This window comes from Misgurnus anguillicaudatus, chromosome 12, assembly GCF_027580225.2.
Source record: "Misgurnus anguillicaudatus chromosome 12, ASM2758022v2, whole genome shotgun sequence".
Classification (NCBI taxonomy): Eukaryota; Metazoa; Chordata; class Actinopteri; order Cypriniformes; family Cobitidae; genus Misgurnus; species Misgurnus anguillicaudatus.
The window spans coordinates 11,200,638-11,224,897 of NC_073348.2; the positions used below are offsets into that span (position 1 = coordinate 11,200,638).

A 24,260-nucleotide genomic window follows, 5' to 3' on the forward strand; every position below is an offset into this window, starting at 1 on the left:
TCAACTAAAGAATATTTTATTCTCAGCCACCAGCTGTTCAAACATCCCATTTCCCTCTGTCAATTATTCTTAGATTATTATTACTCGTCCAAGATTATTTGTTGGTGTAGTTGAGGTGATTAGCTGAGGTTGTGTAATTATTTAGCTATGATGAGTTTCATTATGAATCAATCTGCCAATTAGTAATCGTTTGGTTGGTATAAGGTATGAACATTGTAAGAAATGCAGTCACAATTACACACAACCCAAAAATATATACCTTGATAAAAGCTGTGAACAGTTGAAAACTCTTTTATAAATATTTATTTATAAAAAAATAAATGTTTGAACATGACTTTGCATGCAGATGACGTTTCTTCCGAGGCATTTTGTTTTTATCAATATTTTATAAACTTTCGCATGTGAAGTTTTTCCCAATCTTAATGGCAGTGGAATATTAATAGAAAGTCGGATGAGAAGAAATACCTAAAATCTCTAATGTAATACAGTGATTGAGAGTTGGGGACATCCAAGCACTTTTGGCTTTATCATTTAAAAGATATTAAAATTTAGATTAATAATTTCTTTGCACATTTAACACACACATCTCACATTACCCCATAGGTGGGGTTTATTTTATCAAACAGAGGGTTTGATGTAACACCTGCTAAAAATAGTTTAAACAAATCATAAAATACAATTCTGTCTATATACTAAAGGTGGATGTTGTTTATATATATATGCCTATAATAGATGAATGTGTGGATATCTATCCATCCATGATCCTTCATCTAACCATAATTGTATTATGCATCAATGCAAATAGATTTTTTAAAAGGGCCGCACAATTAAGACTAACCCCGCTGTGTAAAAATGTTTTCAATCCCAGCTATCAGTTACTAGGAGTTGCTGAAATGTTTTAGTGATTCAAATAATATAAGGTTGGATTTGGTGACTTACACACCCAACTCAGAAATTGAAAAACCATAAAACATTTACTTCCATGCCTCCAAAACACTCTTTGTTCAATATATTAAACAAATTCATCTTCTGTTAGAAAAAAGACCAGAAGCACAGATTGTTTGGCCCTGTATAAAAATATGTAGCTGTGTTACAATCAATCCCATGTTTGTTTGTGCCCCGCTCACTGTAATTATTGCACTTAATTTCCACCACTGACTAGTTGTAGAAGCATATTGTACATGTATACAGTACATGTCTATTATGTGAATAAAGAGGCTACATAAGGTTATGAAAAGTAGATTTTATTAATTGCTTTATATTGACAGTTAGAAATCTTTGTCCAGAATAATGGAAGGTATCACAGTCTTGTGGATTACAGACCATCACCAGAAAGTCAAAGTCACTGTCGTACTCATCAGCTGAAGCACTATACAAGAAGTTGATGTTCTCGGCTCCCGACAAAACTTGTAGGTAACAGTCTCTTGCTTGGCGAATCTTAAAAGAGGAACACAATAACTTTAATCAGAAACTTAATAAACAGACATCATTGTTGTGTACAGTATATTTATTAGGGCTGCCCCTATAAGGCAACAAAATGTTTGCTGGTCAGAAGAGTCATTGTTTGTCATCAATTAGACAATCACAGATAGCAAAAAACAAATGTTTAATGCACAGCTTCAAACACTGCTAACACACAATTTAAAACATCTAAAACAAACTCTACTGACGTCATTACCTTCTGATATCGGCGAGTATTTGAGATGGCTAAATTGTTAAACGTTTGCTGATGTCAGTGCATGGCCATGAGAGTCAGCATGTCTGCGCGTCCTGCAAACAGAAAATATGATGTCAACATATTCCCCCTATTTATTATATAACTAGTGGAGTATTACACCTGCTAGTGCAGTTGTTTTACCTGCTTTTGAAATGTGTTTTGTGGTCACTGGAATCCTAGAGAGGAAGGCATTGCACTGTTCCACCCCCTCTCCTAGTGTTAATCCAGTACCATCCTGATATGCCATACTCCATTTCACCTGGTTAAAATAAATAAAAATATCCAGATGTTTGCCGATGTTCAATTAATTTTCTATTGCATAGCAACTTTTTCTTACCTCACATTTAAAATCATGGGCTTTGGCATGAAATACTTCATGTTAAAGGAATGGCTTCATGTTAAAGGAACTTGGGTGGAGTGATTGCTCGCAGCACCTGAGAAGCCCCATGGTAAGGAGCAGAGAGTTCGCTCACCATACAATCACACGAGACAGAAGCGTTAACGCTTGACGAAAAGCTTGTCTGAAACGTGGCCAAAAGACAATCACCGTGGCCGCAACACATGCTCCGGTCTACCATAAACTTAATTGGCTGGCTCTGCCTAGGATATTTGCATAAGACAATCTGATTGGCTGACGCACACTTTCCCGCTTGAAAAGTTGAGAAATGTTCAACTTCTACAGCGAGCAATGCATGACGTCACCCATTAAAAGTGAATGGGAAGCGTTAACGCTTACGCCCTGTGTGAATGTAAAGTCAGATTGAGCTAATCACTCTGCCCAAGTAGCAGTGCTTCGTCTTCTGAGAATATAGTTCCCAGCATGAATATGGTTAAAAGAACGCTGTGTCTCATATGACTTTGTTATTTGTACACGCTGTAACTATACAAATCACAACATATAAATAGGAAAACGTTGGCGTTATTTTGTCACTTATTGGGAGCAGTATGCTAGCTGGAGCCATTTACTTCCAGTCTTTGTGCTAAGCTAAGCTAGCGGTGGGTGCATCAGACAGAGTTACAGCATGCACAGAAATTAAAAGGGTATGTATGGACTTATCTAACTCTGGGGGATACGGTGAATAAGCTAAAATCCCAAAAAGTCTGTGTGTTCCTTTCAAAAAGTGCTGGAGCTCTGAACAGTTTTTTGCAGCTCTTTGAAGGTAGGGCCAATATTTGCAGGTTACATCCATAAAAACGTAATATGTCTTCTGGCAATCTTTTCTTGCAGGTATAGGGGATGGGCAAAAATCTCCACCCTGTACATATTTAAAGCACAGAGCAGCACTCCGTGCCGACATACCATAACTCCAATCCCTCCTCGTCTATGTTGCTGGCAGTTTTTGGGAGGTCTCTCTGGCTGCTGACCACTCCCCTCCACAAACACCTCTTCCACTGACCTACAATATGGAAAATGGTGAAAATAAGACTTTCCTACACAAACTATTCAATAAGAGGATATTGTAGTCCTATAGTGTAATTGTCATCTACAATTTTACAAGTTTGGTAATATCCTCATCCTTAGCTATGAGGATGCCTTCAAAGATGTCCGGTTCCTCAGATCTAAAAAAAGGGGCAAAAAAATTATGATAACTTATTGTCTAGGTTTACTTGATGCACATTAAAAAGCTAAGTAAGGTAACTATATACAGTAAGATTGTATTTGTTAACAATTAGTTAATGCATTAGCTAACATGAACTAACAATGAACAATCCTTCTACAGCATTTATTAATCTTTGTTCATGTTAATATCTGCATTTACAATACATTTATAAAATTAAAGGTTGTAACTGTTAACATGAATTAATGCACCATGAACAAACATTAATAACTGTACTGACATTAACTAACATTAACAATAATTTTATTAACAATTAATACATGATGAAAAACGATACTGTTAATTGTTTGTTCATGTTAGTTAATGCATTTACTAATGTTTACTAATACAACATTATTGTAAAGTGTTACTATTTACTTCTTAATACAAACACTGTGTTACAAAGTTTGGAGTAGCTAACAGCATTCTTTAAACGATATTACTTGTGGTTTCCATCTACTGAAACGACAAGCATATCTGGAGTGCATGCAGATGAAGTCTCTTACTTGCATATATTGTCCACCTTGAATCGCACAGCCTCCCGCTCAAAAAACGTTTCTGAAAACTGTCTCCTGAGATCTTGCCAGCCTATTAAAAATAAGGAAATCAACAGCTAATAATGTGCAATAAATACATTAGCACCAAGCAGCTTTTCAACCTACAATTTTAATATATTATCAATACTGTAGGATAAATACTCACACAACCAAAGCAGACAGTTCGCTGATCCAGAATTCTTAAAAATGCTTGACAGGACAGTCCTGGTGCCGCCATCTTCATTTCTTCAAATGAAAACAAGATATCTATTGCATAAATTGTGGCAAAATGAAGGGTTGCCGGCCAGTAGCCATTTCTGTTTAGGTATTTTTTTACCATTTATACATTACTTTCTACTCTTCATACATTACTAAACTGTTGAAATCAATTATGAAAAGATTTTTAAGATTCTACTATAACAGAACAAAACAAAGTTCTTCACATTCTTACCATTAATTGTGACCACAGCAACTGTCTTTCCTGGACAGACACTTAATGACTCTGGTGAACAACCACAGATTTTGTCAAGACATTTTCACAGGTACAAGCCGCATTGAAAAACATCAGTGGAGGACAATTAAGATTATTTGTTTTGACTGAGTAATATAAGATTGTATTGGTGGTGTAGCACATTGCTGAAAAAGTACATGAGATATGCTTAAAATGCTGACTGAAACGGAGTATCCACATAAATTCAACACCAAACAATGAGACAAAAAGGTATAATTAAAATAGTAGCATTTTACTGTAGTTTAACTATTCTGAAAATGATATATGTTGTATATACAACAATGTGTACATACACAAAACTTACCACAATGGGAAAGAGCCTTATCCACCACAACAGTTGTTGGTGGCAATGGCTGGAAGAATCCAGCAGTCATGGCATCTCTGCTATGGAGGACATGATGACGTCAAATTCAGCACAGAAGTAGGGACGAGGTCGTCAGTCACAACACTGGATAACAGCTTGGGCTTCTCCCACACTCTGGCAGATGTGCTGCCACATTTTCTTGTGCCACAGCCGTGTTCAGCAGACAGGGTCTCTCTGTCCTCCACCTCTCTGAAAAGAGAATTTGTGTGTGCTCCAGTTTGAGGAAGCCTGAAGAGGATCTCTTGGGGTTCCAGGAGGTGATGCGTCGTTCCTTGAGAAATCGTTCAGTGAATACACTCTGTTAAAATAGTATAGAGTATACAAAAACAATACTTTTATATTTCCCTTTATGTACATATATTTACAGCATTTAATTGTACTTCATGGAATGGCTTTGAGTGTAAAAGGTCCAGCATTCTATCAAATTTAAGAAAAGAAACTACGTCTTTACATTATAACCCACTGTCATATTCTGTAATTTAAACACATTGAAGTACACACCAACAGTCTCTGGAGCAAGGCCACCTCACAATGAGTGTCAGGAGCATTGGGAGGATCATTGTTCCGAATGTGATCAGCTTTAGAGGATAAAAACATCACAAAGCAACATTTATCTATAATATACAATAAAGTATACATACATACAAAATTCCAACTTGTCCCAAGGCTAGCGGCACAGTCTAGTTACCAGTCTGAAATGGTGCAAGCTCTTTGTTTAAATGTCTCGTTTTTACTGTGTTTTGAAGCTTTGATTGTGTTTACAGTGTGCAATATAACATTCAGTGTGTCTATGTTTCACATGTAAATAACATATTTTTTCACACGATCTACTTATCTATATACCGCTGTCTAATGTCTTCCTTGTTCTATGAAGTCCTGTAAGTAAACAATGTACATTCTAAAAATATATATTTAAAATATAAACAATGCTTACCTTTCTTTTGTTGATTCCTGCTTGACCTTGGCCTTGCATAGACAATATTTCCATCAATGTCTCTTTTTCTCCAATGCACCCTCGGCTCAGGTGTCTTCATTGGTGCTGCTGCCTTTCTTGCAGTTCACCAAGAAAGTCATCAAGACTTTGGAGCTCATCCTTTAGTTCTTGACCATCAACCAACTTATCCAAGATCAAGAGATGTTCTTGGAGTTCTGAATGGATGGACATGGTGATGAGCAGAAACACAAACATACAGAAACACTCAAGACAGAGAGCACTACAGAAAGACTGACAAGTACAGTTTAACAAGACAGACACTGACGTAAAATGTAAGTGTGTGCGTGTACATACATTTTACATCAGTATTATTTTCATCTGTGTGGGAAAATTGAAAATTAAGCTCAAATCTATGTGACATTGATTTTAAACAGTTAAACTTGTATAATGTATACTGATCGTGTTGGCTAAAATTGGCTTTAATTATTTCATATTAAAACATGATGAGCCACAATAGGTGCTGTTATGAATTAAGTTGACTTGTTTTATTATAGATCATATCTGACCGTTTATTGTATAATTTTGTGTGGATTTTAAATAATTACTGGGCTGGAAAACAAACCAATCTGGCAACACTGTTCTTCGTCTGATCATGTTGGCTAAAATTGGCTTAATAGTTGCGAGCTAGTGTAATATAGGTAACATATCACTACTGAAATCTTGCATTCCCCTGAATCTTGCATGATTAGTTACCTTATTTGCGACAGAATGAATTATAGCTAATTTTGCTATTAGCCTACTGCAAATGGTGCAACAAAGTTATTTTTAATGACTTCTATTATTTACCATCCTAAGATTGCTACCGTATACATTATAATGTTCCAAACACAACTTATTGTTACGATTAAACATTTTTTTGCTGTGTAAATGTAAGAATTACCTTCATCTCAACTTCCGAGTTGAAATAGCCATGGACCTTCGTCTCATTCGATGACGTCACGGTTATTACAGGACTTTAAATAAACAAATTAATAATTAAACAACTTATTAATTAATCGAACACAAGTAAAATGTATATTTAGATCTATATTTATTAACATCAACGATCATTTGATAAAAATTATTTAACACCCAGCATGCATCACGTCTATAAAGCACTACATGATCAGAAAACGCTTAAAATACTTAATCTCACGCCCCGTGGAGCGTTGTTAAACTCACCTCTGAATGTTGTCTTACGTGCAGTTGAACGCTGTTTTAATAAAACTCCTCTCTGAATGTTATTTTACCCACATTTGAGCGTTCTTAAACTCACCGCTGAATGCTATTGATCCTGCAGTTGACCTCACCGGAAACAGCTGTTGACTGCGAGGGACTTTTAACATTAAAAAACAGTTGAAAATGACCAGATAAATATTGACTTGCGCTGGCATAGATCGTTAATTGTTGCCGATTCCTATTTATTCTTATGTATTGCAGTCTTGATAAGATCTTGTGAATAAATGTTGATTAAACAGCTTCCCTACTGCAGCCCGACTGGCAGAAAAAATCGTGTTATATGCACGAAAGATGCATCCAATTGAAATACATTAGTTTAAAAAACGTGCTGGAATTACGAAAATAACGAAATAAACGTGTTCCTGGCACGAATAAATAGATTAAATTACGTGACCAAATCACGAAATGCCGTGAGACTGGGTTGGATAAATTACACCACATAAAGTAGTATACATGTCTAACTATACAGAGTAGTATTTTTTACATTTCTGATTGGGCGGGCCAGCTGTCAATCTGCACGACCACCGGCTGAACCAGTTTTATCCGCTTACCCGCTTCCTATCCCTACCCTGTTTATATATATATAAATTTATCCCAAGGGTTTTTGTCCTTCTAGGCGTTTTTCCCACAGGGTTTTCTCCTAGGGGGGTTTTCATCCCCGGAAGAGTCAGCCAACTTTGGCTTAACTTAGCACTTTACTGTATACGTTACATTATTACTACGCTCACTTGTACGGTTTATCCTTAGCTGCTATTCTACTTCTTCTATTATCTATTGATTTTCTGTGTTCTCCTTTACATCTACTCATGTAAAGCTGCTTTGCAACAATTAACAATTGTGAAAAGCGTTATATAAATAAAATTTAATTGAACAAGAGATTATAAACTAGATGCATTTTTATGGGGGGGGGGGGGGTCGCATCGAATGTTCTTTGACTGTTATACATAATAAATGTGTTTATGAATAAAGGTTCCCTGCTGAAAAAACAGCATCACACCAGCACGGACCAGCATGGGAATTATGCTGGTCTATGCTGGTTTAGCTGGTGGTCACCAGCATACCAGCACCAAAACACAACATATGCTGGTATGACCAGCATGGGATGCTGGTGCTAATGCTGGTTTAGCTGGTGTTAATGCTGGTTTGATGCTGGTTTAGCTGGTGCTAATGCTGGTGCTGGTTTAGCTGGTTTTCACTAGCAAACCAGCACCAAAACACAACATATGCTGGTCTTGCTGGTATGCTGGTTTTTTCAGAAGGTTGATCTGTTGAAAGCCGTTATTTTGAGTAAGATGCCAAATGTATTAAATTTGACATTAAAGGGGTGCATACAACCTTTTTTGCCCGTACATTCTAATTTTCAAAAAAATAAAAATAAAAATGGGGGAAATAAATGCAGAACATGTTTACAGAGGAAACTATTAACACAATTATATGCATGAAACTATTCAGAAAAAAATGGGCACAAATGGGTTAAAGGAACAGTTAATCCTGGAATGCCTTCAAGCCCGGTGAGTGGTCCAAGTGGGGTAGACAAGGGATTTAGATCCTACGTGCCACCGCCATCCTGTGTGCCTCCCCCACCATCCAGTGTGCCACCACCGGTATCTTGTGTGTCTCCACCAATGTCCAGTGTGCCGCCGTCAGCAAATGCCCCAGCAACCCCATCCTGTGCGCAATCCAGTGCATCATCATCCTCATCATCTGTTCCACCAACGAGCACTAGTAGCTCTAGGCGTGTACTGACGGAAGAAGTCAGATGGTTCATGCCGTTAATGCGGTGTGTTCCGACCTGAAAGAAATAAAATCAATTTTGTCAGAAATAAGTGGTTCACTTAAAGAACTTGTGAAAAAATAAAAATGTTTGAATTCACTTACTTTTTTACGTTCCATTTATTACATTTATACGCAGCTGTATTGCCATAGCATTGTGCACTGCATTAGGAGGGCCAGGGTCAGGTTCATTATTTTCAGTATGTGCGTTTGATGGAACAGGTATTCCATTCTTTTGAGCAATGTTGTGCAACACTGCGCAAGCCACCACAATGCGGCACACCTTTGTAGGGCTGTACAATATTGTGCCACCAGACCTATCCAAGCACCTCCAGGGTCCTTTTAGCAAACCAGTAGTGCGTTCGACCACTGAACGCGTCCGCCAATGCTTCTCGTTATAACGCTGTTCTTGTTCGGTTTGGGGTCTAGTAAGTGGAGTTAGCAGCCACGTTCTAAGGGGATAACCACTGTCTCCTGAAAGGTAAAACATGTTAGTTTTTTTATTTAAGAAAGTATAAAAAACAATGAATGTAAATACAATGAGACAATTAATATAACATTTCAAGGGCTAGGAGGAGGTAACAATTATAAACAGTATTATAAGAATACTTTAAAGAAAGTACATGCTTGTAAAATACGGATGGCTTTTTGTTTTTTCCAGGGCAATATTGATTCAATTTAACATTTCACTTTATTTTTAAATGCTTTAAAACATGTTTTGTTTCCTGAAAATTAGCATTTATTAATGTGAAATTTTGCTATTAAAAAAACTAAATTATTAAAATAAATGTGGGTTTGATTATCATTGGAGATTATACCAATTATACCTAAAATATATATTTTTTGATGTTGGCCTGTTCAGCTTGCGTGTAAGGAAAACGAATGTATCGGGGTGCCATACCCACTATGGCATCCCATACATATGGCATGACACGGCTCAGGGATGACTGCGACATACCCGATCGGTCTGCTAACTCTCGCTGGAAAGTACCAGTGGCCAAGTAGCCTAATGTGGTCAGTACTTGTAAAGGAACACACAGAGCGTGATTTCTCCATGAGGGTCTTTCCAATACTGGCCGTAATTCAGAACACAATTCCAAGAGGATGGCTCTTGGGAATAGAAATCGGCTCATGAGCCAATCATCATCATGAGCTAGAAAATCTTCACGGTCTCTGAAAACACGCTCCCTCCGTAGAGCGTCATTAGCAAGGTCTTCTAACAGCGCTAGAGCATCCATTATGATGATATGTTATATACGCACATACCTTTTTATAGGCTATTCATTAAAGAAAATTGGTAAATTCAAAGTAGTTGCACCTGGATAAGAATGCTGATAATGATAATTCAGGTTGATGCAATTTGATTTATTGGGTGATGTAATAGGCTTATTTAAAAGAGGAGTTTTTCATTTTAAATATTTATTGCTATTTGGGCCAGTTGGTGTCGCCAAAACACATACTCTTCTAAAAGAGTGCGTACGCATGGTCGAGAGCATCCGTACGGTGCGCTCTTATTTACAAAAAGTTTATTATTTATAAATCCCGATATGTGCGTGGAAAATTGCGTACGCATATTTCTATGCCCATTTTGTGCGTACACAACGTTTATACATCAGGCCCCAGGTCCCTTGGGAACAAATGCCACAGGAAATTCGTTCTGCAATTGCAAATGACAAGAGACCTAAACCAGTGGAGCGACACCAGATGGTACGAGTACACTGTAAAAAAAATTCCTGTAAAATAACAGTAAAGAGCTGGCAGCAAAGACGCCAGCAGTATACCGTTATTTATACGGTATTCATATGTAAAATGACTTTACGGTAGTTGTCTGTAAACCAAAAAAACTGTACTTTTCTGAATTTCTATAATTTACAGTAAAGAGCTGGCAGCAGAGACGCCAGCAGTATACCGTTATTTATACGGTATTCATATGTAAAATGACTTTACGGTAGTTGTCTGTAAACCAAAAAAAACTTTCCCACACTGTTATGAGCATGGGCATTGTTTTATGTTCAATACTTATTTCACCCGCTGTATGTTGGGTTGGGCACTTTCACATTATTGGCGCACTCACGCTATCCAAACCAAACTGCGCTTGGGCGCGTTTGACCCCCAAAGCCTGGTTTGTTTGACCAGTGTGATCGCTCTGTTCCGCGCCTGGGCGCGGATTGTTTTATCACGCCGCGGCCGGGTTGCAGAGGTGGGCCGGAGCGAGGTTCACTTGGGCTCAGGCGCAGAAGGCTGTGGTATGAGCACAATGTGTGTGAGAGCGCGTATTGGGTAACCAGGGAGTTGTCCATATTTCCCATAGTTGGATCTCGAGCACGAGATGATAAAAGAGAACAATAGGTTACTGTTCCTAACCCCGGTTCTCTCCGGAGTGGAGAGATCTACTAAACGAATATGCTTACTGAGGAAAGGTAGCAGGTGCAGGTCAATTTATGTGTTAGGTAAGGGGCGGTCCCCTGACCTGGCATAGGGCATGCGATCCTGTCTGTCAAGCTAAACTTGGTGCAATTGGATGCTTCTCAGAGGTTAGGTACGGATGCCCCTCCCATAGGTGGATCTCTCCACTCAATAGCTGTGTCCCAATTCAGGGGCTGCGACCTTCTAAGGACGTATTTTAAAACCGATTGCATCACAGCAGCGCGACTTCAGGCTGGTAAGGCCGTCCCAATTCGGAGGATGCTTAGAATTAAGCCTCAAAATGCCTCCTCATTTCTCCGCGCTGTTAAGGATAGAACGAATGGATCCTTAACAGCCAAGGATATCCCAAGATTCATTGCGCGCCTGCAACGGCGGCTGGATATTTTAAAATAAACAATTAAAACCTTCATTAAATAAAAGTGTGTGTTTATCAAAAAAAGTTTGTCACTGTTTTGCTATTATAAGTTATGTTTTGTGTTAATATTATTATTTTTATGATGCATATATTTCTAAGGTTGATTAATTTAATGTAATATACTGTTGAATAGTTTAATCTACATTAACGTGTCATATTTTCTAAACTAAATTAATATTTTTCTGATTTCATATTTATTTTAATAAGTCAGAAACATTTCCGTTATGTCCTGCTGACAGGCGCAGCAGGTGACGCCAATTATGGGTCGTCCGAAGGTTAGACCGTCTCATTTCAGTTCTCTTCGCGGATTTCTGAGGCTGCCACCTTGAAAGACCGAGTGCTCATATTTAAGGTCGCATGCTTAGAAGGTCGCAGCCCCTGAATTGGGACACAGCTTATGTTTCAGAGAACCAGAGTTACGAACAGTAACCTATTGTTGCTATACAGTATAGACTTGTAAGAATTGTCCCAAATAGACTATGAAGCTCTTACTTCAGATGCAAGCACCTCCAAGGCCATTGCGTCGTTTTGCAGACCCATCCCTTTTATGAAAGCCACACCAGTGAGCATCTCTCTATAGTACTGACACAAGGAGTGACAAAGTGCTTTGTGCAGCGGAACCTAAAAATGGCGGAAATAGGCTATTATTTGAAGTTTTACGGTATGTTACTACACGTACTTACACACCAAAGGAAATGTAAAATCATGAATCAAACCAAAGGTGCTCTTTAAATGAAGCTTAAATGAACCATTTTTGACACAATTGTATCGGAAAGCAATAATGCTTCGAAACGATTAATTGGCCATCACTACCATAACCACAATCAAAAAAACAGCACCTTAAAAAATCTAAAAGTTTACGTGACGCATGGAACATAAACAGGAACTCAAGAAATAAAACAATTCTTGACAAAGGACCACAGACACAAAAGGGCAATACATGGGTTAACAAGGAAACGTGACACACCTGGAAAACAATCAACTTGAGGACCAGTGAACAAAAGAACTACAAACATGACAGGCAGAGACATGACTTCAAAATAAAGGTACAGGACTGGGAAAACACAAGATAGTACTGTGTGAAAGTCGCAACAGCAGCTTTATACTGCTTTATGGAAATTAAAACGAGTTAAAGGTGACAAATGTTTTAATAAAAAAATATTTCATGAACAAAATATGGTCAATGTCAAATGAGTAGACCTACAATATATTTTTAAATTCTAAATTAAGTTAAAACGTTGTGAGCATAGAAAAATTGTAAAAGGCAAAACATGTTTGTATACCGTCTTGCTACTAATCGCATGTGTTAAACATGATTATTTGGGGTCAAACATTATAAACATCAAAACACAAAATAAATAAAACAACCAAGTTTTTCGTCTTTGGCCTACGTTCCTCAAAGGTCATATAGGCCTAGATGAAACTTACCTGTTTAAATTAGGTTATAGAAGCTGGTAAACAAAACATAAAAAATCTATGTAATATAGTTGTGGGTTGTAAAATCACTTATTTAAAATTTTAAAACAGCATTTATTTATTTATTTTTAAATGTGATAGTTCAATAGAGAACTGTTTTATGATCATAACATACATTACAGAAACTTGACAAAAAGTTTAATCCATTCCTAATGGAGTACATTAGGAACATATCAAAACATACAGTCCAAATCAAGGACGTGCGCTTTAAAATCTTTAATGATATTTACCCTTAATTAAAATTGCTGAGATATAGATTTAATATTGATCAGAATAATTTTACTTTCTGTGATTCTGAGATTGAAACAACAGTAGGCTACATTTGTTTTATGTTTGTTCACATAGTAGTGTTTTTTGGTGTGGTATGTATGAGTGGTTTAAAGACACAAAGATACAATTGTTCCCATATCTCAATTCTCAAAAAACGTACACTAACGAGAGATAAACAAATTCAATTTGTATTGAACAATTTATTTATAATGGGAAAATTTTACATTCATAAATGTAAATAGCCTATTTGAAAAAGAATCCAAAGAATTTTGGATTTACTGTAAGTCTATAAATAAGGCAAAATTGAAAAGTGATATTAGATTATTTAACCTGTTAAAGAACTTTAGACTTTTAGAAGACCCTGATCTCTAATTTTTTTTCTTATTTTTTATCTGTCTTTTAGTTACTCCTTTCTTAAAAATTTTCTGTTTGTTGAGACTGTTATGCTAATTTACATTGTTTTTGATTTATTGTAATTGTATGTTAATGCAGAATAAAAATACCGTGACATACAAAATCATGTGACTCGTAGCTCGAGCATCTCGTGTCACATGACTGATGTCGTCACTGACGCTGGGAGCTGACAGGAATCAGTGCTGTGATTCAGTCGAGCTCAGGTGCGCGCTTTTGATAATCAGGTTTGACCTTATATGCTTTTCATCATTTTATTCATTCTCATATCACTCTACAAATCCGCATAATCATTATAGTGTGCGTGTGTGTGTGTCACAACGGCGCGTTTGCGACGTTTTATTTCAGTGGTGTTGTAATCCGCGAAATGGTGGCAGTGGATCTGACACAGCCCCATACTGTAGAAAGATATTGTACAGAAGGGTGTTTATTTGTCCAAATGTACATAATGTTATTACGCAGTACGTGACGATACAAATGTTTATTGAAGCGTCTTTACTCGTGTAAAGAGTCATTGACCATCATTGCGCAGGAGGATAAACAGGACAAACGATGCTAATCCATTATTGCTCCGCTCTTACTTAACCATAGGCTATATGTTAAATATTATTATTATGCCCATGAATCTGTTCTTTTGCGAATAAACCTCGTGCAGTGCATTATTAATATACACAAAATATTTTCTTTTTTTTAAACGGGCCCTCATGTGGGTATGGTTTCATGACACATAACCCTTATGAAAATTAATCATGGTTTTACTACAGTTAAAACCAAAAAACCCATGGTTACTGTAGTAAAACCATGGTAACCACAAAATAACCATGGTTTTGACAACCATAGTTAAACCATGGTTAGTGTCGTAAAACCATGCTCATAGTAATCAATACACCAAAAAACCATGGTTACTACACTTTTGCCACAATAAAACCATGGTTAATTTTCGTAAGGGAATATTTGATCATGTATGTACACTAAACATTAAAACTGTTAATCAGCCCGTAGATTCTAGTTGGCCATCGGGCACTGGTGATATAATACTACAGAATGAAGCAGCAGTCCATTTTTTACACAAGAGGTTTTTAAAACTAAAATACTTTATTGATTAACTAATAATATGTTATGTGTAAACAATATACTAGCTTGTCTTATAGGAGTTGTTTACTTATACATGAAAATTCTGTCTCATATTTAATCTATCACCTCTATAAGTGTTTAAAATATAATGAAAAGCAATGGGTTCGAACCCATGACCTTTTGAGCTGTAGTTGCAATACTGTAACACTGAGCTGTACAGGAGCAAGATGGAAGATTAAACATCGATATAGAACAAGTTTTTTTGTGTTTGGTTAGTTTTTAAGACATTTATTAATAATATTACATGGAATACTTGATTCTGACTGGCCAGTGGCAACATACCAAAGTTTGTTATCTCCCGATAACAATCACCTGAAACTAATAACCCAGCTGGTACTGTAGGTCATCTTGAGACATGCAATTTAATACTCGCAAATAAATATAATATGTTCATATTTAACAACATACATGCTATTTTACTTACAATGATTAAACCAACTTGCATGTGTGACCTCTAAACTTGTTTAACTGTAAATTGACAAGCTGCTAGGTAATGGGTTTTCCTTGTGAAAGGTTTGCATTTCTTACTGTACATTCACACCACCTCTGGTGAGAGGGTCAAAAAAAAACACTCTTGCTGCCCTGCCAATGACGCTATAGAAAAATATATTAGCCTTGTCCAAATGTACATGATGTTATTACTCATAACGTGACGATGGAAAATGTTTCTTGAAGCGTCTTTATGTATGTAAAGCGAAAGCTATTGAATATCATGCGCAGGAGGATAAACAGGACGAAAGATGGTAATCCATTATTACTCAGCTCTTACTTAACCATATATATGAACTATAAATCCCTTCTTTTGCGAATTAACTGCTAGGTAATGCTTTTTTTGTGAAAGGTTTGCATTTCTTACAAATAAGCTGATAAAATTTGCTCATGTGGCAAGTAGCCTTGTGATAAGTGGGATAGTGGACATCTATGATAGTGTGTACATTATTATCTTCTGCTTCGTGTCAGGGTCCTGAACACAACAACCGTCTGACTGTACATTATCCCTAAATTATAATTGTTTATGTAGGTTTCTTCACTTATTAGATTGCACTTTTACTTCTTCTCTTTCTCTTTCTATTCCTCTTTTGCCGATTAAAAGGTATTAATCCACTCATTATTTCAAATTTAGAAGTATAATTGCTGCACTGTGCACAATGGGTGACTTTAGATTACAGCCTTGCATTTTTATATATCTTGAGTCAGCTTATATAATAAGGACTGTTTGCCCGTTCAAGCTATAATTGCTTGTTCAGTGCAATGGGCTTGACGTTGGCATATCATTGCTTATTTGCTTCCATCTCTGTGCTCTCTTTTAATATGGAAAAAAGAAAATTGAGTCTGGAGAAAAATATTAATTTCCAGCCTATTGTGTTTCCTAAAATATAAAATCAAGGATGTCTAATTATAAATCTTATTTTATATTGTTTGGAGCTGCCATAAGATCAGTGCTAGACCAAATTTGCTGCAGGACTATTTGATTGGATTTAACGCAGTTAGACAGCAGTAAACATGACAGTCAGGTGCCCCCAACTGTTCGACTAAACACATTGAACATTGTCAAATTTTGCATTGAAGTGTGAACTGAACGATCGACCACAATGGGTAAATTTAAGTTTTATGATGGCTGGCTTGACAATCCTGAATATAAAGGATGGCTTTAAGTCTCAGTAGCGTCAAAATAGCTTGCAAACATTACAGCGCCTCAGCGTCACTAAATCAAACATGCAAATGATTAAGGGATCGTGCTAGCCTGGCAAACACCAGACCAGTCTCATAGCCTATTTTCTCATATTTGAGGCGTAGTTTAAGAATGCCCAGAGCCGTTTATTGGGCGCAACGAATGTCTATCAAATGTGTCTGTACGTAGCTCATAGCCAATCGTTTCAATTATACCAGATGACGTGTGTATAGCGACATCAATTCAAACGTGAACAACTTTTATCAGTACATGTGCATATGGCTGAAAGCTATGCAACTAAACCGGTAGCTGTATATTGATATTGAAAAGCAACACAATTTAGTGGCACTGTGACTAAATTAATAAATATTAATATTAATAAATATATTATATTAATGATATTAATAAATACCACTTACCATTTATAAGTTAATTGTACTTCGTCGACGACAATGCCTAGCAGGTTGGTCCTATAAAACTCCATGGCTATCATGTCTTTCCATATCCAAACATCCTTCTTGAATGTAAAATAGTTTGACGCCAAAAGTTGCTCTTCTTTTAATAAATTTGCATTTAAATCTACTTAGAACACTGTCTAAGGCTGCATTGAAAAGTAACCTTGCGTCTGCTCCCGTGTTGGATAAACAAAACTGCTTCGGTGTGTCGCATAGACGTTGTCATCGTCTTGCTGCCCCCTCTCCGTTCTGTGATTGGTTCCCTATTTCAGGGGCAAAAAAGGTCCATAGTTTCCATGCTAGACTTGCAGCGTGACTAAATTTGCGCACAAGGCAGCATGGGGAAACCCAGACTAAATACGATGTATATTGGTTCCCATCTGCCATCCTCCAATAGAATTACATCTTAATTAAATTCCATTAAAATGTGCATTGATCATGTCTTGGTTTTGTGTTTATTAATTGGTATGAGGTATAGCTATAACAATTCACTGATTATTTGGCAAACTATTAGTATATGTGAACAGATAGATTTTTAAAACCACTGCTTAGGTCTGGAAAAGTATTGAATTTTGAAATGAAAAATGTGTAGGAACCCCGAAGACTTGATGTCACATTGGTCCACTTGAAAAACAAATCATCTGCTTCTCATCTATCAGTTCTGGGTGTTTATGAATTTCATATTTCAGTACAAATCTCTTAGGTTTCACAAGGAAAATCATAAAAAATATGTAAAGGCATTACAATATATAAACTTATTTTTCTCTCATCCTCTCTGTTTCAGCCAGGTCATGTCAATAAAGATGGAGATGGATGTCAGTGGAGTGTCCAGGACACCCATATCTGTTCTACCTGCCGCTGAGGTCAAAACCACCCTGAAACCCGAGGCCGACAAACCCCGTTGCTCCAGCACTCCCTGCTCCCCCATTAAAAACACTGTCTCAGGATACCAAATCCTTCACATCAACTCAAACTATCTAGTAGGTTTTACTACAGGCGAGGAGCTTCTTAAATTAGCCCATAAGTGGTCTAGTCCAGACACCAGTAATACAGAGGCGTTGCCCAGCCCTGTGAAGAAGCCTGTGGATTTAGGTCTCCACAGAACCTCTCGGATATACAAAGCCAAAAGCCGCTACTATCAACCGTACGATATTCCAGCCATCAATGGACGCAGGAGACGACGTATGCCTAGTTCGGGCGAGAGCTGCTTGAAATCCTTGATTGCCGGGGAGCCCAGCAAGGCCTTACATGGTCCCCTTCCCGTCTGCCTTTTGAAGGGCAAGCGGATGTGTTCAAAGTCCCTGGACTACCTCAACCTGGACAAGATGAGTCTCAGGGAGCCAGCGGATACAGAGGTGCTACAGTACCAGCTTCAGCATCTCACTTTGAGGGGCGAGCGCATGTTCACTCGCAACAAGACGTAAATTTTTGGATACCCCTATTAAAACCCACAGCTGGATTCAGCTGCAATTTAGGGCCTTAATTTTTTGTCCTGCATTGATTATAGGCAGTTTCTGAAGATCAATCATTTTGTTTGTTAAGCTGAGGATTCAATGAAGCACTATTATGCCTAGTGACATTTAAACCATGTAGTATGAGTGAAATAATAATTCACCAAAATATTTATTTTTCACTCACCCTCATGTCTCTATAAATCTTTATGGTGTTTTAAAGGTTTTTTTTATTTTTATACAGTGAGTTCATTGTGACTGTGTCTATTAAGTTATTAAAAGAAAAGGCCCCATACATGTTTTACAAGGTCCTCTGAAGCCACACAGTAGCTTTCACTGGTAACCAATGGTCCCCTTCCATCATCGTGCCAGGCTTTATGCTATTATTGGTTCTTGTGTTGTAATTTAACCTGGCACGCAAGTACTAACAGAAGGCATGGAGATTGTAAAGCTGCTATGGGACAGAAGACCTCAAGTAAATAATGTGCCGGTTTCCCAGACAGGGTTTAGATTAATGCAGGACTAGGCATTAGTAAGGACTTTTACAAACACACCTTACAAAAAAAACAATACTTGTGTGCATTTTGAGACAAAACAATGGCACTGATATATGTTCAAATATGTCAGTGCAAGAAGTTTTAAAATTAAGACGGCTCAAACATGCTTTTAAGTCTGGGACTATGTTAAGCCCTGTTCAGGAAACCACCCCAATAACTTAAAAGGATAGTTCACCCATGAATGATATTGGACCCATGATTTGCTCACCCCGGGGCTGTCCGAGATGCATGTGTCCATTTTTCAGACAAACACTTTTTAAAGATGTTTTGGAAAATGTTTTGGATCTTTCAGTTAATCAGATGTGGAGTTGCGGGTCCACGTCCTTCAAGTCCAAAAAATGTGCATCACTAAATAAATCTAAACGGCTCCACGATGATAAACAAAGGCCATCATCTGCGCCGTTTTGTTGTGGTGATGTCCACATTTGGAACTTTATAAACGAAAATAACTAGCTTCCGGTAATGCTGCCATCTTAGCATCCGCTTTCAAGATGAGAGCGAACGCAGCTTACGGAGGTTTCTCTGCTGCTGCTCTGTGCCCCCGCCCTCCACATTTGTCATACGTCACTAAGACAAGTGCGTACACTACGCTAATACTCTCTCCTGAATACAGAGGAGTCTAACATGGCGGCACTACCGGAGGCTAGTTGTTTTCGTTTATAAATATTTAGATGTGAATATTTCTACAACAACACGGCACGGATTGCGGACTTTGCAGTTTGGCAGCTGAAAGATCTAAGACATTTTCTTAAATGACTGAAAGTGTGTTTGTCTGAAAAATGATGGACGTGTGCATCTCGGAGCGCTTCGGGTTGAGTAAATCATGGGTTTAATATCATTTTTGGCCAAACGATCCCTTAAAAACCCCATGAAATTAAAGGGATAGTTCACCCGAAAATTCAAATTTTATCATAAATCTTTTGTTCTTTTCCATTCTCTATTTTATTCACTATGAACTGTTATTGTATAAAAGAGGATTTTCAAAACTCTTTCACAAAATTCTCATTTTGGGTTTACCATCAAGAAATAGTATCACACAGGTTTGAAACAACATGAGGGTGGGCAATATTTATTTAACCTCTTAACAAAAAAATGAGTTATAAAAAGTGTATGTGAGGAAATAGATTCATTGTCAAGGTGAGGTTTTTCAAGATTAGCAATAAGTTGTGATTAAATGGCGTGTGTGTGTGCGTGTGTGTGTTTGTGTGTGTGTGTGTGTGTGTGTGTGTGTGTGTGTGTGTGTGTGTGTGTGCGTGCGTGCGTGCGTGTGAAACTTATACCTTTGGAATTGTTTGTGTGTTAATGGCCATACCACAAACATATAACTCTGCATTTGATTATACAATTCAAAACTATTTTCCTCATTTTCTTCACTTTCTAATAATTATTCTGCTAACATTAGCTATGTGGATTATCCTTACTAGCGACTAGCACATTTGTCAAGGTAGTTGAGTTAACTGTCAGGTAAGGATTTTTATTTACCTAAAACACTGACTGTTAAATAAGTCTGAATATTACATGTCAGACTTATCAGAGCTACAGTAATATTATATCATCTTCTTCATCAATATAATACATTGTAAACTGAACCTTTTGTAAACAAAAACACATCGGGACCGCTCATAGGCCTGGTTCGCTCTAACAGGTTAATAAACATTAATCTTTAATAAACATTCTACAGTAGACACTTTAAATCAAGGTTTGTACACTGAATAATATACAATTGTGTGAAAAATACGATAAATGTGATTTTTATTTATGTATTTATTTTGTATTAGTTTGCTTTTTCGCATTTGTACATTGCGTTCATACTACCCACTCCTGTCCATGGTGCATAGTACTGTAGTTATAAAAACCAAAGTCTTTTTTGTCCTGGGGGAAACTTGATTAATAATGTCATTTTTAAACAGCAGACAATCATATACAGTTTTTGTTTATAGGATTTTCCTTTATTTGACTGCAGTGTTTAATATGTGTCCTCTTATACACTTGTTTTTTTATCAGTATTAATGTTTGCATCTTATTTTGTATTCATTTTTTAGGACCTTTTGTTAGTAGTTTGCAAATGTTTTGCTTTTGAATGTTGTTTCATGCTTTATAGAACTTCTCTTAAATCTCTAAAATTTGTGTGTAGTTTTGACTACATGTTAGATTTTGTATGTTCTTTGTTTAATTTCTGGAATGTTTGCTACCTATCCTATCAGGTTGTACTACCCGATTATTATTTATTTCGAAGATATATTTAGCCAGCTATCGTTAGTATTTCAAAAGCACCTTTGTTTAGTGATATCAACTGTAATGTGCTAGTAAGATTTTCATTTGAATATTGTTTTTCCTTTTGATCTGTTAAGCAGAATTAACTTTGTGTTGGATTGTTTTAGGATTTTTGCTAATATCATAATTTTAATGTGACAGGATTTGCTATGAATCTGTTAAACTACTGTCAAATTGTCATAGTGACATCACACTTATCACACTATGTAACGGCGTAATTTAGCATGTATTCTTGTAGGGGCGGTTTCCCAGACAGGGATTATCTTAAGCCAGGACTAGGCCTTAGTTTTATTAAGAAATATAGCTAGTTTTAACAAACATACCTTACTAAAAACATTACCTGTGTGCATTTTGAGGCGAAACAAAGGGTACTGATGTATTTTAAGTCAGTGCAAGTTGTTTTCAGTTTGAACAGCTCTTACATTTATTTTAGTCTAGGACTAGTCTTATTCCTGTCCGGGAAACCGCCCCATAGTGATACGATAATTTTAACATGATGTAAATGGGAAGTCAAGCTATGTCTCACTTGTCTTTATACAATATTTAATTAAAAAGGCAAATTAAATGGGTCAAATATCATCTCACAAACATCAAGGAATTTAAAGGAACAGTTTGTAGGTCTGTGGCCAAAACTGATATTGCAATCACAAAACTTGTGGCTAAAACTGGTACTGCAATTACAAAACTGGTGGCCAATACACAACATGACAACATACACAACATGACAACATAAACATCAGTTGAGGGCTGCAACTCCACTTTTTAAATGACAATATCCTGGCCAGACCACTGTTGTCAGTGATATAAGTATTTGAAATGAAAATATTTTCTTAATGTCTAGTTACATATCAGGGCCATTTTATGATTAATTGATATTCATTTCTTACATACTGTTCCTTTAAATGTAATGGTCTTTGTAAGCCGCTAATGTGCTTTTTTATGGTTATAGTTTTTATGTTATGGGGAAAAGCTCAGTCATTTAATCTGAATCAAATACGGGGCCAAGGGGGTGGCAATCAAAGGGGTGGGGCGTACGCGTCATGATGAAAATTAAAAATATTTTAATAAAATAAATAAAATATTTTTAAAACACTCAAATAAAACTTAATTTTGAAGAAACTATGACAAAAATGAACACATACTAGATTATTAATGAATCAAATGTTTTTATCCTCTAACGGGAATAGCTGCGTGATGAAGTGAAACTAGAGGGTTAATAAACACAAACTAAAGCAGATGTTGTAGAACATCTGGCAAACGATGATAGATAGCACAAAAATGGTGAAAACTGATTATTTCTGACTATTAATAACATTATCTTAAAGGAGTGTAACTGCTGTAGCATGTAAATAATGCACATAAAGAACGTGAGCAAGAGCGCTCAACAATTATATCTAATCAACAGGCACATGAAACCTTAGCAGGTTGCTCAAACAACAAAATCAGCAGCTAACTTACTTTTTTGCAAGACCTATGAACTATGAACCATTCAGTAGTTATGGTTAAGTGAACTCTTCTGAAGCAGCAGCAAAGCCTATCACTCTTTTGCCGGCATTGATGAGTGTGATTTATAGTCCTGCATAAGTTCTATGCCGTAGCTACATTGTAAGCCAGTGTTTCTCAAACTTTTTTTTGCCATTCCCCACTATGGCGGTAGGGAAGGGTTGCAACTTGCGAACCCCACTTGTCGCCCCATCAAAATGGTAATCAACTAGGCTCTAAGTTTAACTGTTGTTTAATCACATCATATTTTAAAACATAATAGTATGTAATAAGACTTTGTTCAAAAGTAAATAATGATATTGCAACCGGGTTTGCATTTTGTCTCTGACAAAAGTCATCATACTTTCTTTTCGGTTGGGTTTTTGGTTGATTAGGTCCACTGTCTGTCTTGATTTTCTCTGCATGTGCCAAATCTCTAGTTTTCATTCTTTGTCACCAACTTATCCCTTGTCAACTTTTATACCCGCTACCGCCTATTCTGTCTCTCCACATTAAAGTTTTTGATCTGCTTCAATTAACATTCTGATCTTAATTCATTACTGTAGGGTATGAATCTGCGTGCCATTTTCTTCACAGTCTGATGTTGTTTAAAGTTAGGCTTATTTAAATGTTTTGTTTCCCACACTTTGAGAAACGCTGCCATAGGCTATGCATAAGCTGTCCGTAGCTCTGTGTAGCCTAACACACCTTGCCAAAATTTTAACAACACGTCTGTTCTACGTGGACCGCAAGCATTGTGATTGGTGTAGGACCTACGCACAATGAGGCCTATGGCGTAGCCGTGACAGCATAGGCTACACGCCGGTTTTTATATTGTCACCTAAAATAATTGCCTAAGTCATTTTATCAGGTTTCTCAGAGAACACAAATAAATGGAACTAACTTCAGAGGTTGAGTAAAAAAAAAACTTCAGAGGTTGAGTAGATTTATGTTCTTCTTAATGCACCTGCCATTTAGAAAAGCTTGTAAAATTAAAACAGCCTAAGTCATGCTCTTGACTTAGGCCATTATACTACAGGGGTAGAATAGCATGATCTGTTCAAATGAGGATGTGAGCAATTTTACCAGATGTGGACAGGATCATGAGGAGATGATCATGAACATTTTTGTCAAAATGCAAACACACATGCAGACTGCTAGTATCCACATGTAACCACAGTTGCAGCGCAACTGCCAAAGAAGCACCAGCTTGGCCATTAAACTCACGAACGAATAAGAAGCTTTTTGTGCATGATTTGTGAAGACCAGCAGTGATGGAGGTAAATACACAGCGACTTTTGTTTCAGTTTGCCCATCTTTGTTCTTACCATCGCAAGCAGAAATGCCTATTAAGAAATACGACAGATTTGTTTGACCTGACGGGAGGGGTTCTAGTGGTTTCATTAGGCATCTTGGTGGAATAATATAGAGAGATGTGGATTGAAACAAAACAGAACAGTTGTCTGTCACATCGGCCACAATTCATTTCAGCAGTCATTATAAAGTAGTCTAGGGTCATCTAAAA

General features: G+C 37.0%; 1 protein-coding gene across 2 annotated transcripts; it reads left to right on the forward strand.

The window, feature by feature from the left end:
- Window positions 1-13,791: 13,791 nt before the first annotated feature.
- Window positions 13,792-18,445, forward strand: macir (macrophage immunometabolism regulator). 2 transcript variants are annotated; one of them, XM_055209378.2, is made up of 2 exons: window positions 13,792-13,916; window positions 17,756-18,445. In XM_055209378.2, exons 1-2 carry the CDS (start codon window positions 13,858-13,860, stop codon window positions 18,393-18,395), a joined length of 699 nt encoding a protein of 232 aa, XP_055065353.2. In that variant the 5' UTR covers window positions 13,792-13,857; the 3' UTR covers window positions 18,396-18,445. The 2 variants fall into 2 exon arrangements, with proteins under 2 accessions (XP_055065353.2, XP_055065352.2); XM_055209377.2 differs by having other exon boundaries at window positions 13,826-13,937.
- Window positions 18,446-24,260: the final 5,815 nt, after the last annotated feature.

Excerpts from the sequence above, each read along its gene's own strand:
- macir (XM_055209377.2), top strand. The coding sequence starts at position 13,858 with ATGTCGTCACTGACGCTGGGAGCTGACAGGAATCAGTGCTGTGATTCA. Across the intron at positions 13,938-17,755 it reads TGCGCGCTTTTGATAATCAG|CCAGGTCATGTCAATAAAGA; the intron begins GTTTGACCTTAT and ends TCTCTGTTTCAG.